Here is a 12,802-nt window from a genome sequence, read left to right on the forward strand (position 1 = left end):
CAGACGGCCACTGGGCTCACAGGAAGGGGGGGCAGGAGCTCCAACAAGCCGTTTAGGACAGAGAGTGAATACACATACTATACAGAGATGCTGTATGAGAAACCAATTTGAGTTTGTAAAATTGCACAATATAAATCTATTTTAGTATATCTCAACAATGGAATTATGATCAGAAGAAATGGCCATGACATGGGACCTTTAAAGAGTAAACTGGAGTTTAGAGTAATTACATTGAATGCTTTTTGTGGTTAAAGGATAAACTGGATATAGGTTGATCACTGGACAAAGTGTGTGTGTTTTCCTCATGGCATTGCCTCAGGCTGGGTTGAACTGTTACCTGTCGATGGTCCAGAACGCCCTGGGATTAATGAATGACGCACTCACACCGTGTAACGTAATCAATCTCTCAGAGGAGTGTTGTATACACACTCTTACTCACTTTCAAGACACAGAAACATCATGGACCAACACATACACACATCAAGGCACGGTCAGGTGCCACATCTTGTGCAGAAAAACCTCAACAATTGAGCAAACAGTTAAAAGAAACTGTATTAAATATTGTTATACACACAAAAACAGAAGGGGGTCATCTTCACAGTTTAGCACCTAAATTGGACTGTGGCTGGAACCCATTTCCGAAAATGTAATGAGGCCAACACACGCCATCTCATTAAGAGAATGAATTTGAATGCCAGCAGTGGGAGCACTATTTGGCCAGAAGTAAGGCCAGATGCCTATCAATGTCTCGGTTAATACTGCAGACCATCAGAAATTCCTAGAGAGTACACAGAGTAATACACATGCACCATCAAGCTGTTCTTTTTCACACATTTTCACAGCATGGATCTAAATACACAAACACACAAAGCAGCATCTGTTCCTACACAACTGCTTACTAATGAAACCATCAAAGGAAACTTTTCTTCCTGTTTGTTCGTCTCCTACCACGTGTGGAAGTGTTTCGGTTTATAAATGTGACTGTATGTGCATTGTGTTTTTACATGCTCAGTATATTTGTTGATATAAGTGAGTTTGTGTGTATTATTTTATGGCTATTAAGGTTAACACGATAATAACATCTTATCCAAATTCTATTTAACACCACCATTTCTTCTCCGGAAGCAAAGATTGCACATTGTGGACACAAATCGCAGAAGTGAAGATATGTATTGTTAGCTGTTGTTAATGTATCTTCTCATGGAAGGATAGATTTAACAACTTAACTCTCATAAACGGAGCTGGAGCATTGCAGAAAAGTCCTCCACAGAGCCAACAGAGTGTTAGAGGGAACTTTGGGATTTTAGCCTCTGCAGACCATTTATATGCACACAAACCTCACAGACTACAGATAAGGGAAAACCCCAAAAATAATAAAGGGGCCCCTTTAAATACTTAAATAAACGTCTTCTATTAGACCCTCCAGAAAAACGCGATTATGCGATCGCATAATCTACCGCATAATCAACAAAATAGCGCATATTTTTAAAAGGCCGCATATTTCTTAAAAGGTCGCATAATCCCCGCATTTTTCCACACAAAATTGAGGGAAAAAAAAGTTAACGTGAAGTAGTGATGTCATCAGCTCGCGCAGGTAAACAACACCGTAGAGTGAATGTGTGGAACTCACACGAGAGAGAAAAGCAACAAGATCAGCGCCACATAGATTATTATATAGCCTACTATTATACTATTATTATTATATACTATTATAATTATACTATTATACGGCTCTGACCAAGATGAACAAATCGAATCCATCCCATTTGCCTACGAACATTTCTGCTAAAGACCGGGCAAAGCAGTACGCAGATGTCTTGCACGAAAGTGGGGGGAAACTATTCTGCACCCCGTGCAACTGTGTGTTGGAACATACAAGATTGAAGCTGGTCAGATAACGAACGGGTAAATGAAAACAGAATGAGGCGGAGGTGTGTGTGTGTGTGTGTGTGTGTATCATAGGAACTCTTTAAAAGGGCTTCCTTTCATTCAGTAGTAGCCTAGTAACAGGGTGTGGGAAAAGAATCACCTTTTTTCCGCCTCCCGCATATTTCGCAACTTTTCGCATATTTCCGCATATTTCGCAACTTCTCCGCATATTTCACATAAAAACCCCGCATGTTTAATCGCATAATCAAGGATTTTAGCCCGCATAATCAAGGATTTTAGCCCGCATAATCAAGGATTTTAGCCCGCATAATCAAGGATTTTAGCCCGCGTTTTTCTGGAGGGTCTATTCTATGATACATTTCAAACAGATTCATCATTACCTATGAATCATAATATTAATCACAATAATATATTTTATTGAAGGACAACCCTAATCATTTTAAAATGTCTATTAGTGATTGTATTTATTGCCCATACATCTTTGTTTTTTGCATGTTTCTGTATCGACTTTGACTTTTGTATACACAGGCTTACATGTGCTTGTGTGTAAGCAACAGTACAAGTATGTGTGTATATGTGTGGTTACATACTACTCCCTGCTGCTACCTAGCAACAACACACACTGCAGTGACTGAAGGAGAGGGACCACTATGACATCAATTCAGTTAAATGACATGTGACAGACTGAAATGACTGTAAATCAATGCAGGACAAAACAGCCATAACGAGTGTGTTTTCACTGTGAAGACATTGCAATGCAATGCTGCATTCACTGACTAGCTTTCACCTGATATATCCACAACTATCCACATTAAAAGTGATTGCATACGAGATGTGACTTGTTATTTATACCAATTAAATTCAAACTTCAAAGTTTCATTAAAGCAGCACATTAAATGTATTTAATGAGTTCAGCAGAATGTATTAGGATCAGTGACTTTAGATACCAGTTGCCCGTAGGTCTTAAAGTTGACTTCAAGCAAACAGAAATGACGACTTCAAAGAAACTCCACAAATGAGGAAAAGTTTCTCTATAAATCCCACACCAGAAATCAATTAAAGATTTAACAGATGGTGAAATGATTGCTAAATACATTTTTCACGCAACAAAAGAGACTGAATTTCATTTGACTGAATCAAGAGGAATATAAACTGTTCCCCCCAACACATTGAGTCCAGTGTGAAATGGCACCAAAACGCATTTAGACCTCCATGTTTTTCGAGTTAGCAGATTTGATTGAGATGCTTACATTTCTCTGCTTGTTTTGAATGTGTACAAAGAAATTGTTTGCTTGGACATAAACTATTAAAACACAATTAGTTGAATGCATAGCGATCATTGCTCTGTTGCAGTGAGTTTATGTTGGAGTCCGTCTACCACACGGGTCAGACATCACTCAATAGAATTTGCCCTCAAAAGGAAGTGCAGAGAACCCCTGTTGCATTTAATGGACGTAATTTATCCTTCGACAAACTAAAAGCGTACATGTTCACTCACGTAAGTAGATACTATTACAACAGTCCACTTGGACACTAAAATTGTCCCTTGTTGAAACTGTTTTTGCAAATTATTTTTGGCATTGTAACATCTGAGATGTCAATGCCCATAAAACAAACACAGCAAAACAAGTACAAATGTTCTGTGATTAGCAAACAATCTGCACTCCTTTAAAAACAATTCCTTTATCTATGAATCACCAGGTCTAAAGTGTAAGTGTACATGAAGATGACTGCAACAACACAAACTGCTCTTCAAATCTAAATCCCAGACATTCACTGTGACTGTTGAAAATAATCTTTCTTTTACATCTGCTTTACTTACATGAAGTCGATGTTTGGCTAATGATGTCATTTGTAGTCATCTCCAAAATAACTCAATTAAAACTCTCCCTTTGCAAACATTATTTTTTGGGAGTTCAAATTTATTACGGTGTTGCATTTATCACTACCGACACTAGAGCTGGTATACCATATCCAAATGATTAATTTAATGCAAGAAAACATCTATTATAAAGTCAATATCATTCAATACATAATAGCTAAAGAGAAGAATATGTCTGCATATCAAACTGAAAACAAAACACAGCTTTGATTATCATCTGAATCCTTAAATGCCTTTTCCTCAAAGCCTCCTGCCAATGTGCTCTCGATTTGGGATTATATTCCTAATCTCACTGATGTTTCTTTATCTCACTTAAATGGTTTATTTAAGGCCGTGGTTGTGAGCAGATGTAACGACTTAACCCCTGCGACCTCAGCTGTCCCGTCTGAGCAAATAAAAGGTCAACATCCGGCCTCGCAGCCCCTCCTCTGACAGTTCCACTTCCTCCTTCTCACGGGAAGGGATGTGGGGTTCCACCACCCTTACCATGTGGCGGTGGGTAGGCGTTGTGGAGCAAGTGTGTGAAACAGATACATAGACCCATGCATAATGTATTTGTTGTCTATATACTGTACATGCAGTGATATAAAAGCAGACAGCGAGAAACAGGACATACAGTGTGTATTCTGTTAAAAGAACAGAGCCTGCTTTCCCATGAACCAACTCCCTGTCCAACAATCTGCCACATGTTCATATAAATAATTGTTATTATAAAAACAAAGTCACACAGGATATGATGTGATTTATATTGCCAGGTGTTTCAAATAAACTGAAAAACAACTTAACATGAGCATCGACTGCTTCCAACACTGAGCAGACTCAATCAAATCTCAGCATTGTCTACTGCGTTTGATTGACAGGTGATCTCTTGGATGTGCAGTGCAGAAACAGCACAGCAAACAGTGCAAAACAGAAAAGGATCTTGCAGATGACCAGTGTATTCCAAAGAACAAGACACTATCTCTAAAGATTCGAGCACAGCCAAGATACAAACAGTTGTGGATCAATATAGTCTACAGAAAGCTTGTGTGTCATGTTGACAATCCCCTTGGGACCAAAACAGCACCAGGCAGAAGAGCAAAAAGGTGTTTGTTTAGACGGACACGAACCAGAAAAGCTCATCTCACATTTTTGCAATAATCTGCAAATGAGTTAATGAATCTGGATGAAAGAGAGGAAACTAAAAAGGAGAATTAAAATCAAATGTTGGCAATTTCACACCAGAGAAACCTAGCTGTGGTAAACTGAAGGCAGTTTTTAAATCAGTAACTTAAACTGAATATAGCTTTAAAAGTGTCCCTCCAGGGCTTTTCCCAGAGCCACTCTTTTTAAAGCCAATGTCTAAACCAGTGATGAAAGACTCAAAATAATGCAGAAGTGGATGTTACTGTACATTCACCCTCGTTGACAGCTTGTTGGCCTTCTCCAAGAACCCCAAATCTGTTTTAGCTTCTAGTGTTGCGTAACAATTTGGAAGAGATTGGCCATTATATAGTGTCTCATTTACTGACTCCATTGTTGCAATTGAGTCTGCAATACACACATACAGTATGTGCATTGCAAATGAACACCTTCACATGTGAGCCCAGTACACACACCTGTAGTGCATTCATAGTCATTCAACTCTAAATAATTCAGGTCTGTGTCTCCAGTGTTTTATGCACTGTAGCTGGAGCAACAGATGATCACATCCAAAATAAATCGCACTGACATGCAGAGGTGTAGCCAATACTTCAATCCACAGATATCAGATATCAGATATTAGATATATATGAAAGGTCAATTATCCTCATAGCCAGGACATCTTAACCGGCAACATCTAAATAATGGTATAGGAAAGATAAAAGTAAACCAGTCAGAAAATGTGTTTTATGCTGAATGTGTTTGTGTATTGGGGTGGATAGACATGGATATGCATGTGTGAGTGAAAAGAGAGTCCACAAAAAAGTGTATACCATCATGTGTGTGGCCCAAGCTGGTTATTACCATCAAGGGAAAATCAGGTAATAATAACTAAAAACCTATTAATTTGAAAGAATGAACAGGGGGAATAAAGTGTTGAAGCAAACTGCTATATAAGGATTTAAAGTGCGAGTACTCACACAAACGCATGGTAGACGAACGCCCATTCCCTCGGTCTCTCCAACACGTTGTAGAGGTAATTCTGGAGCCGCCGGTATCGCGCGTTCCTGCGGCCGCTCTGCGCGCTGTAGATCAGCGGCTTCCCGAGCAGGCTGAGCCGGGCTCCCTGCTTCCTCTCCGACCCCAACGCACCTGCCGTGGAGGGAGACAGGAGACCGTCACCTACTCGCCCCGCGTTATTCATTGCCCTGCGCCCAGACTCCACATCTTTCAGTGCGTTGTCCTGCGCCCTGCTTCCAGTCGAGGTCTTCAGCCAGAGCCCAGTGCCGCTGCTCTCGTCTCCGGTGTGACTGCGCGGCATGGCATCACCAGCGCACGCAAACACATGTAGCCTCGTGCGCCAGAGGGTGTTTGACTACTTTCACTATACAGCAAGTAAAACAAAGCAGTGGTTAAAGAGTTAACTAGCTGCTCTCATCCTGTCATCCTGTGAGCAGATCCACCGTGCTGTTTGGGAACTTTGGCCATCTGCGAAAAGCTGGAGAAGAGTGGGGTTATGAAGGAGTGGATCCATTGGAAACACTTGGCTGGGGGAGGGCTCTCTCCCACCCTCCCTCACTCTCTTTCTTACCCTCACTCTCCGTCTTGCTTCTTTCTGTCAAAGTGTGTTGAGGCTGCCGGTGCCGGTGCTGCCCCGGACCATTCTCGCTTTTACGCATCGGGCAGAGAAAGCCACAGCTCAGACAACACCACCAGAAACACAACGTTAGGTGATCTCCACATCCAAAGTTGCGGCTTTATCTATAAATGTCCTTTTTGAATAACACATGAATTGAAAAAACGTCAAAAGACAAAAGTGCACCGATGACGCAGGTTTTACGCAGACAACATTTCCCTATGTCCTAAACAACCAGCGTGATATTGATTTATTTATTTTATAAAACATCAACGGCGCATTCATCTGTCATACTTTGAAAAACTTCTAACTGTGTTATTTTAGCATTTTATTAAGTCAGACTTAACTGTCAATTCAACTTAATCTCTAAATCGGTTGAAAATGCATCATCAACTCGAGAATATATTCAGAGAATCAAACGGAACCGAACCGGCTTTATAAATATTAACTGCTGCGTCACTGTCCACCGATCATGTGACCCATGGAAAGCACGGGCTACTTTGACTTGTCTTCTGAGGCAATGTCTTTTCACGGTGTTACTGAATAGGCCTACCACACGAAATATCCTGCTCTAAAATGTACAGCTTGATGCATGTCTATTCTTAAAGCTTTAATGAGTTGTTTTTTTCAATGTCTATGACTGATTTCTTTGACAATAGTTAAGACATATGTTATATATATAAACAGTTGTGATCTTAAGGCTCAGTTTAGTCTTTTTCAATCAAATACCTAAGAACAGATTTGTTTTTATGCAAATATTCCCATTGTGTTGGCGTCGTGCAACTGAGAGAATTTGTTGAAGAGAATTTTACATTTTTTATTTGGACTTTCCGACTTTATCCACCCAACACTCGAGATGGCGTCAGCAATATGAAGCCCTCATATGCCGTTTTCTTTTTGTAAATATGAGCCCATCACATGGCCAATATGAGCAAGACATGTTTTTTTCTCCCTGTTGGAATTTAAGACTGTAAATAAAACTGTGATCAAAGCGTGACATCTAGTGGGCAAACATAGGCATTACACGAAGAGCCCATGGGACAACAATCTGGATTCAATTTGTAGATAACTAAACTGTAACTTTGATCATAGAAAACAGCAATATAAATTAAAACATGGCACAACAAAAATAATAATACAAACTTAATATTCACTAACGATCTGAAGTGATAATTTACCAGCAGTATATTAAGCAAGGCCGTAACCATGGAGTCAACATTGGGGGGGACCAAAAATTAAATCAAAATTTGAAGATACCAGAACTGATGGAGGGCAAATTAAAACATGACTGACCTGCTTGGAGCATCAACGCTAACTGAAGCTGCTCGGACCGACGTGCGACAGCGAAATACACCCCCGGGTACAAAATAAAGGTATGCATAAACAAACAAAGGCGGAACCAATTTACATATGAAAAGAATATATCATTTTGGTGAAGTTCACAATAACAGAAAATAAAGATTTTCAAGTATACAAATAGTCAAAATAAAAAAGTCATAGAATAGCAATCTTATTTAAAAAAAATTATATCAGTTAGGCTATATATTGGGGGGGACATTTTGAGTTTATCTGAATATTGGGGGGGATGTGTGTCCCCCAATATTCAGATATATATATGTAGACATACATTTATGTATATTTTGTTAAAGAAAACAAAAATGTTAATTTAGTTTTTGGGAGAAGGGGTGGGATTAAATACGTGAAAACTCCTTCCCACGCCTTTTCGGATGCAATTAGGTAGATAATTTGTTTATATATAATTTGAATTTAAACTGATGATACTGCTTACTTTACTACAGTATCATAATTCTCTTGTTTCATTTCATTATTATAATTATATTATAAAATTAAAAATAGTATAAACAATAGGGTCACAAAGGTTCTTTATCACAAATCCTTTTGGATTACCATAACTTGTAATTGTTATTGCCTATTATTATTTATATTAGTACTACCACCTGCTTTACTATAATCCCCTCCCCAGTGTCAATTAATTTAGGCCTAATCCACAACCTTAATTGTCAGAATTTCAGCACTGCTAAATAGATTTAAATTCAAGTGATCCGAACTAACACTTTAATTAAGAATTAGAAAGGGGAGTTAATGGCAAGAGAGAGAGGGGGGGAGAGAGAGATAGAGAAAGAGGGAGAGAAAGAGCGAGAGAGAGGGGTGGGATTAGGCTCGTGCAGGTTACACGGGATTACGGCTCGCTGAGTATTTCCCTGAGTTGCTCGCTCTGCTATGGAAATCTCTGCACGGCATTTCTCTGCCTGAACACCTTTCTGATTCTGGGGATAAACAAGCTGTATGGAAACATGGCCGACATCCCTCAACTCGTCAAAATTGGGATTAATATGAAGATGCTCCCTAACAACACGGCGGTGCACTTCAAATCCGACGGTGCCCGGTTCGGACAGACCCGGACCATCAAGCTGCTAACCGGATCCAAATACAAAATCGAGGTGGTCGTTAAACCAGGAGCGGTCCAGGCCACGTAGGTAGCGCTCCTATTCTGTCTGTTTCAGGCGTGGATCATCATGACATGGGCATGGACCAAACTGCCATGTTACATCTATTCATTTAAGGGAACAAACATCATGGTATTTTTACTTTACAAATCTCTTCTGAGAAAAAGCCACAGTGATTATTCAAGGCACCTAGGAGTGCCAAAGAAACGTTTACAGTCAATTAGGAGATTGCAGTTTTCCCATGAACCTTCCGAAAATAGAGAATGTTGTTGCATGTTGCAGCCACCTATTGTCCCCTTAATATTATAGCGTGGAATGGAATTAAATGACGGTATTATAGCCTAAGGGGGTATTTTAAAAACGTTTGAGTTTCCTACCATGTATCTGTTTTTGTCATATAATTTCCTTTACAAAGGAAAGCATATGTCTGCTTCATTTCCTGACAATTAACACTTAAAGTATTCTGCTTAATAACACAGAGTCTATTTTACATTCTACTAGTTAATGGTAATTTCGAGAAAAGCTTAAAATGAGGATTTCCTTCCATGGAATCTCAGTGGTGACTTTAACAGAACGCAAGTGTAAAGTTAAAGGCACCATGGACATTGGGATATATAGCCCTTACCTCTCTACCACATATAAAGTGTAAGAAAGAGGTTTTCGTGATTTTTAAGCTACATAAAAAAAACACAAAACCCCTCAAAACACCACTTGTACATTTTGTACGTATAACAGTAAAATATCTTTGCGATATATTGTCTGACTAAAAGCCATGCACTTGAACGCTCAACAAGTCCTTTTTCCATGTGTAGCGATCGAAAGTAGGATTTTACACGGTGCACATGAAGGCAACATAAAACCAATTGGCTGCACGTCAAATCCACACAGATTAGGATTCCGGGGTTTGGGTTTTGATTGTGTAAAACGTCCTCTTGTGATTTGACTACAGTTCATGATTATGTAATGGTTGTTGTATTTCCATCTCCAAAGCAGGATTATTGTTAACATGCTGTGAAACTGCTTGAACACTACGGTGTAAAAATAGGTCACACGTGCAATGATGCAAGAATATTTGGAGCATGCTCATAAAACACAGCTGCAGACATAGCTCACTAAAAGGATTTATCAGTATTAAATCTGGAACAAAATTGCATCAGTAAGTATGAAGCTTGAAGTATTTATCAGTTAGTGCTTTAAAATTGCATGTGTAATTTCTTAATACATCCAATCAATGAAATTATTTTTGAATACATCTTGTCTTTGTTTTATTAAAATTAGAATCCGGTTTTATAACCAAGTAGGTTTTCACATACAAGACATTTGATTGGGTGAAAACCAAAAAAATTAATGTTTACAAGAAATATAAATACACACAAATAAAAAAGTACAAAAAGAACATAACAAGTTACTCTGAGAATAAATATGTGCAGTATTTTTGAATGTATTAACATTGACTCACTTGTTTTGAGGATCCATCTTCTGTGCACGGCCTCACATGAACCTTTAATTTAAAGATTAGTCTGATGTGTTGTGTACCTGCAGCTCGATGAGTATCGGTGCGGTGACCTTCCCTCTAGAGCAACAGTCTAAAGACCCGCAGTCCGTCGTCTATAGCGGCCAGTACGAAACAGAAGGGGTGACACATACTAAGAGTGGAGAGAGGCAACCAGTTCAGATAAACATACAGGTATGGATATACTGTACACAGTGCACCAAACTACTAGGGATGCACCTTTATTCGGGTCGATACTCACTCAAATAGCTGGATTGGTTATGGCGACAATGAGACCTACCTATTCATTTCAAACTCATGTTTGTATATTGCATATAATATACAGTACACTGAAATGTACTTCCTGTTAAAGGCTTAACCAATGTGTTCCTGCATTGAAAAGGATAACACTAGTAGTAGTACAAATATATAGAAGTAATTTTTTTACCAAGTTGTTGGTGTACAATTCAATAGTCTAATAATTAACAATAAAAATACGGATAGATTTACTGGAATGAAACACTGGTGTTGGATCAGTACTCAGTACAAACCAATGCTGTATGGGGACATTTCAACCTGAGATCCGCTCGTCTTTTAGAGATGTACACACTAAAAAGAAAACAAATATATTCTTGTTTTTAGTGTTCAAGTCTCCTCAGCTAGCATGCAGCAATTAACAGATGCTTTAAGCTTCAGTAATGTTTCTTAGTAGCATAACGACAGGATCATTCTTAGTTACAACAAATTATTGCTTGACCTTGTTTAAAGTTACATGACTTTCTGTATACTCCATATGTCCAGTTTACACCCTAGGGCCTCTGAGATAATACTGTGTGTGTGTGTGTGTGTGTGTGTGTGTGTGTGTGTGTGTGTGTGTGTGTGTGTGTGTGTGTGTGTGTGTGTGTGTGTGTGTGTGTGTGTGTGTGTGTGTGTGTGTGTGTGTGTGTGTGTGTGTGTGTGTGTGTGTGTGTGTGTGTGTGTGTGTGTGTGTGTGTGTGTCTCCTCTTCATTTCCCCTTCACATGATGATATACTGCAAGTCTGTGTGTTTGTTTATGTGTGTGTGTGTTCCCATCTGTCCACTCTGTACAGTATGTCTTGTCATTAGAGCATCAAATGAGGCCACTAAGATGCTGAAAATATGCATATGTGTGTGTGTGTCTTTACTCATCTGTGCATGTGTTTCTCCTCCAGTTCACAGAGGCGGGTCTGTTTGAGACGGTGTGGCAGGTGAAGTACTATAACTACAACAAGAGGGACCACTGCCAGTGGGGAAACAGCTTCAACAGCATCGAGTACGAATGCAAACCCAACGACACGCGCACGCTCATGTGGATCAACAAGGAGATGTTTGTCTGACGGAGGAAGAGCTTCAAATGTTTAATGTTACTCTGCAAAAACAAAAACGTTATTATCCTTAATGTCATGATGAGGTATTGTCTTACCTTAAAAATAAATGCAACCACTCTCCCTTTGTGCCGTAAATATCAAATGCAGTCTTTCCACAGGTGTTTTTGTATGTTTATGCTGGTTAATCAAATTTGGCACATTAAGTCTCTTATTAAAAATGAAACATGTAGCAATTCTCAACTACCTACACTTTTAATTCCGTTTTGGAAGACTAAATTATATTTTAAGAAAAATATTTGTATATGCCGTTCCAGTTATGGCATGTGGTTATCCTGAGGTGTGTTCAAATGTGCAGAACTGTATGTGGGTCAGTGCACGTGTGCCTGTGTGTTTAGCTACAATACGTGTGTGTAACAAGACGGTGCTTGTACAGGTTAATGTACTTTTACGTGTAAGAGATTCATTCCAAAATCACTTTCCAAAGAGATCCAGAAGTGTTCACCTTTGCCACTGACTGCACATGGATTAATCAAAAAAGGGACCATAGTGTTTTGGAATGAAACCCTCTGCAGCTGTGTGTATGAGTATTCTCTTGTGGTACTATTTTGTGTACTGTATGATGCAGTGTCGGATGTAGGAATGTTGTATTTGGGTGAAGTCGTGCTCCTATTTACAGTGTGTTGTTTTCTCTACCTCTTCTGAAGGACCTAGCCATAATAATGAATTGTTTATTCAAGCTAAATAATTTATTTGGAATACTCAAAACGTAACATGACATTTCAGAATATATATTTTTAGTCGTTACTTATATTTTGGAAAAAAGTATTTTGTACAGTGAAATATTTAAAAGTGTTTTCATATTATTGTTTCTAGTTGGTAAAAAAATAACAAAATTATTTTCTTTAAAATATTGAAATGACCTATGCAAGAAACCAGAGCAACAGACATGATGAAATGGTCCAA

The 12,802-nt window shown here is 38.9% G+C and overlaps 2 protein-coding genes across 2 annotated transcripts in view; one reads left to right on the top strand and one right to left on the bottom strand.

Annotated features, from left to right (window-relative positions):
• LOC117487191 (potassium voltage-gated channel subfamily KQT member 5-like) overlaps window positions 1–6,612 on the bottom strand; it is a gene marked incomplete at its 3' end in the record, with an annotated part of 75,334 nt that extends 68,722 nt beyond the window's left edge. Inside the window, 1 exon segment of the mRNA XM_034135850.1 lies at window positions 5,875–6,612. Coding sequence (XP_033991741.1) covers window positions 5,875–6,215 — 341 coding nt within the window.
• A 2,233-nt stretch (window positions 6,613–8,845) lies between these two features.
• On the top strand, window positions 8,846–12,097 carry cnrip1b (cannabinoid receptor interacting protein 1b). Its single transcript, XM_034135931.1, has 3 exons — window positions 8,846–9,024; window positions 10,541–10,685; window positions 11,684–12,097. Exons 1-3 carry the CDS (start codon window positions 8,846–8,848, stop codon window positions 11,846–11,848), a joined length of 489 nt encoding a protein of 162 aa, XP_033991822.1. The 3' UTR covers window positions 11,849–12,097.
• Window positions 12,098–12,802: the final 705 nt, after the last annotated feature.

This window comes from Trematomus bernacchii, unplaced genomic scaffold (genome assembly GCF_902827165.1).
Source record: "Trematomus bernacchii unplaced genomic scaffold, fTreBer1.1, whole genome shotgun sequence".
Taxonomy (NCBI): Eukaryota; Metazoa; Chordata; class Actinopteri; order Perciformes; family Nototheniidae; genus Trematomus; species Trematomus bernacchii.

Bases quoted from the DNA above. Each gene is read 5' to 3' on its own strand.
- cnrip1b (XM_034135931.1), top strand. From the start codon at position 8,846: ATGGCCGACATCCCTCAACTCGTCAAAATTGGGATTAATATGAAGATG. The intron at 9,025-10,540 runs GTAGGTAGCGCT...GTGTACCTGCAG, and splicing joins CCAGGAGCGGTCCAGGCCAC to CTCGATGAGTATCGGTGCGG. The intron at 10,686-11,683 runs GTATGGATATAC...TTTCTCCTCCAG, and splicing joins CAGTTCAGATAAACATACAG to TTCACAGAGGCGGGTCTGTT.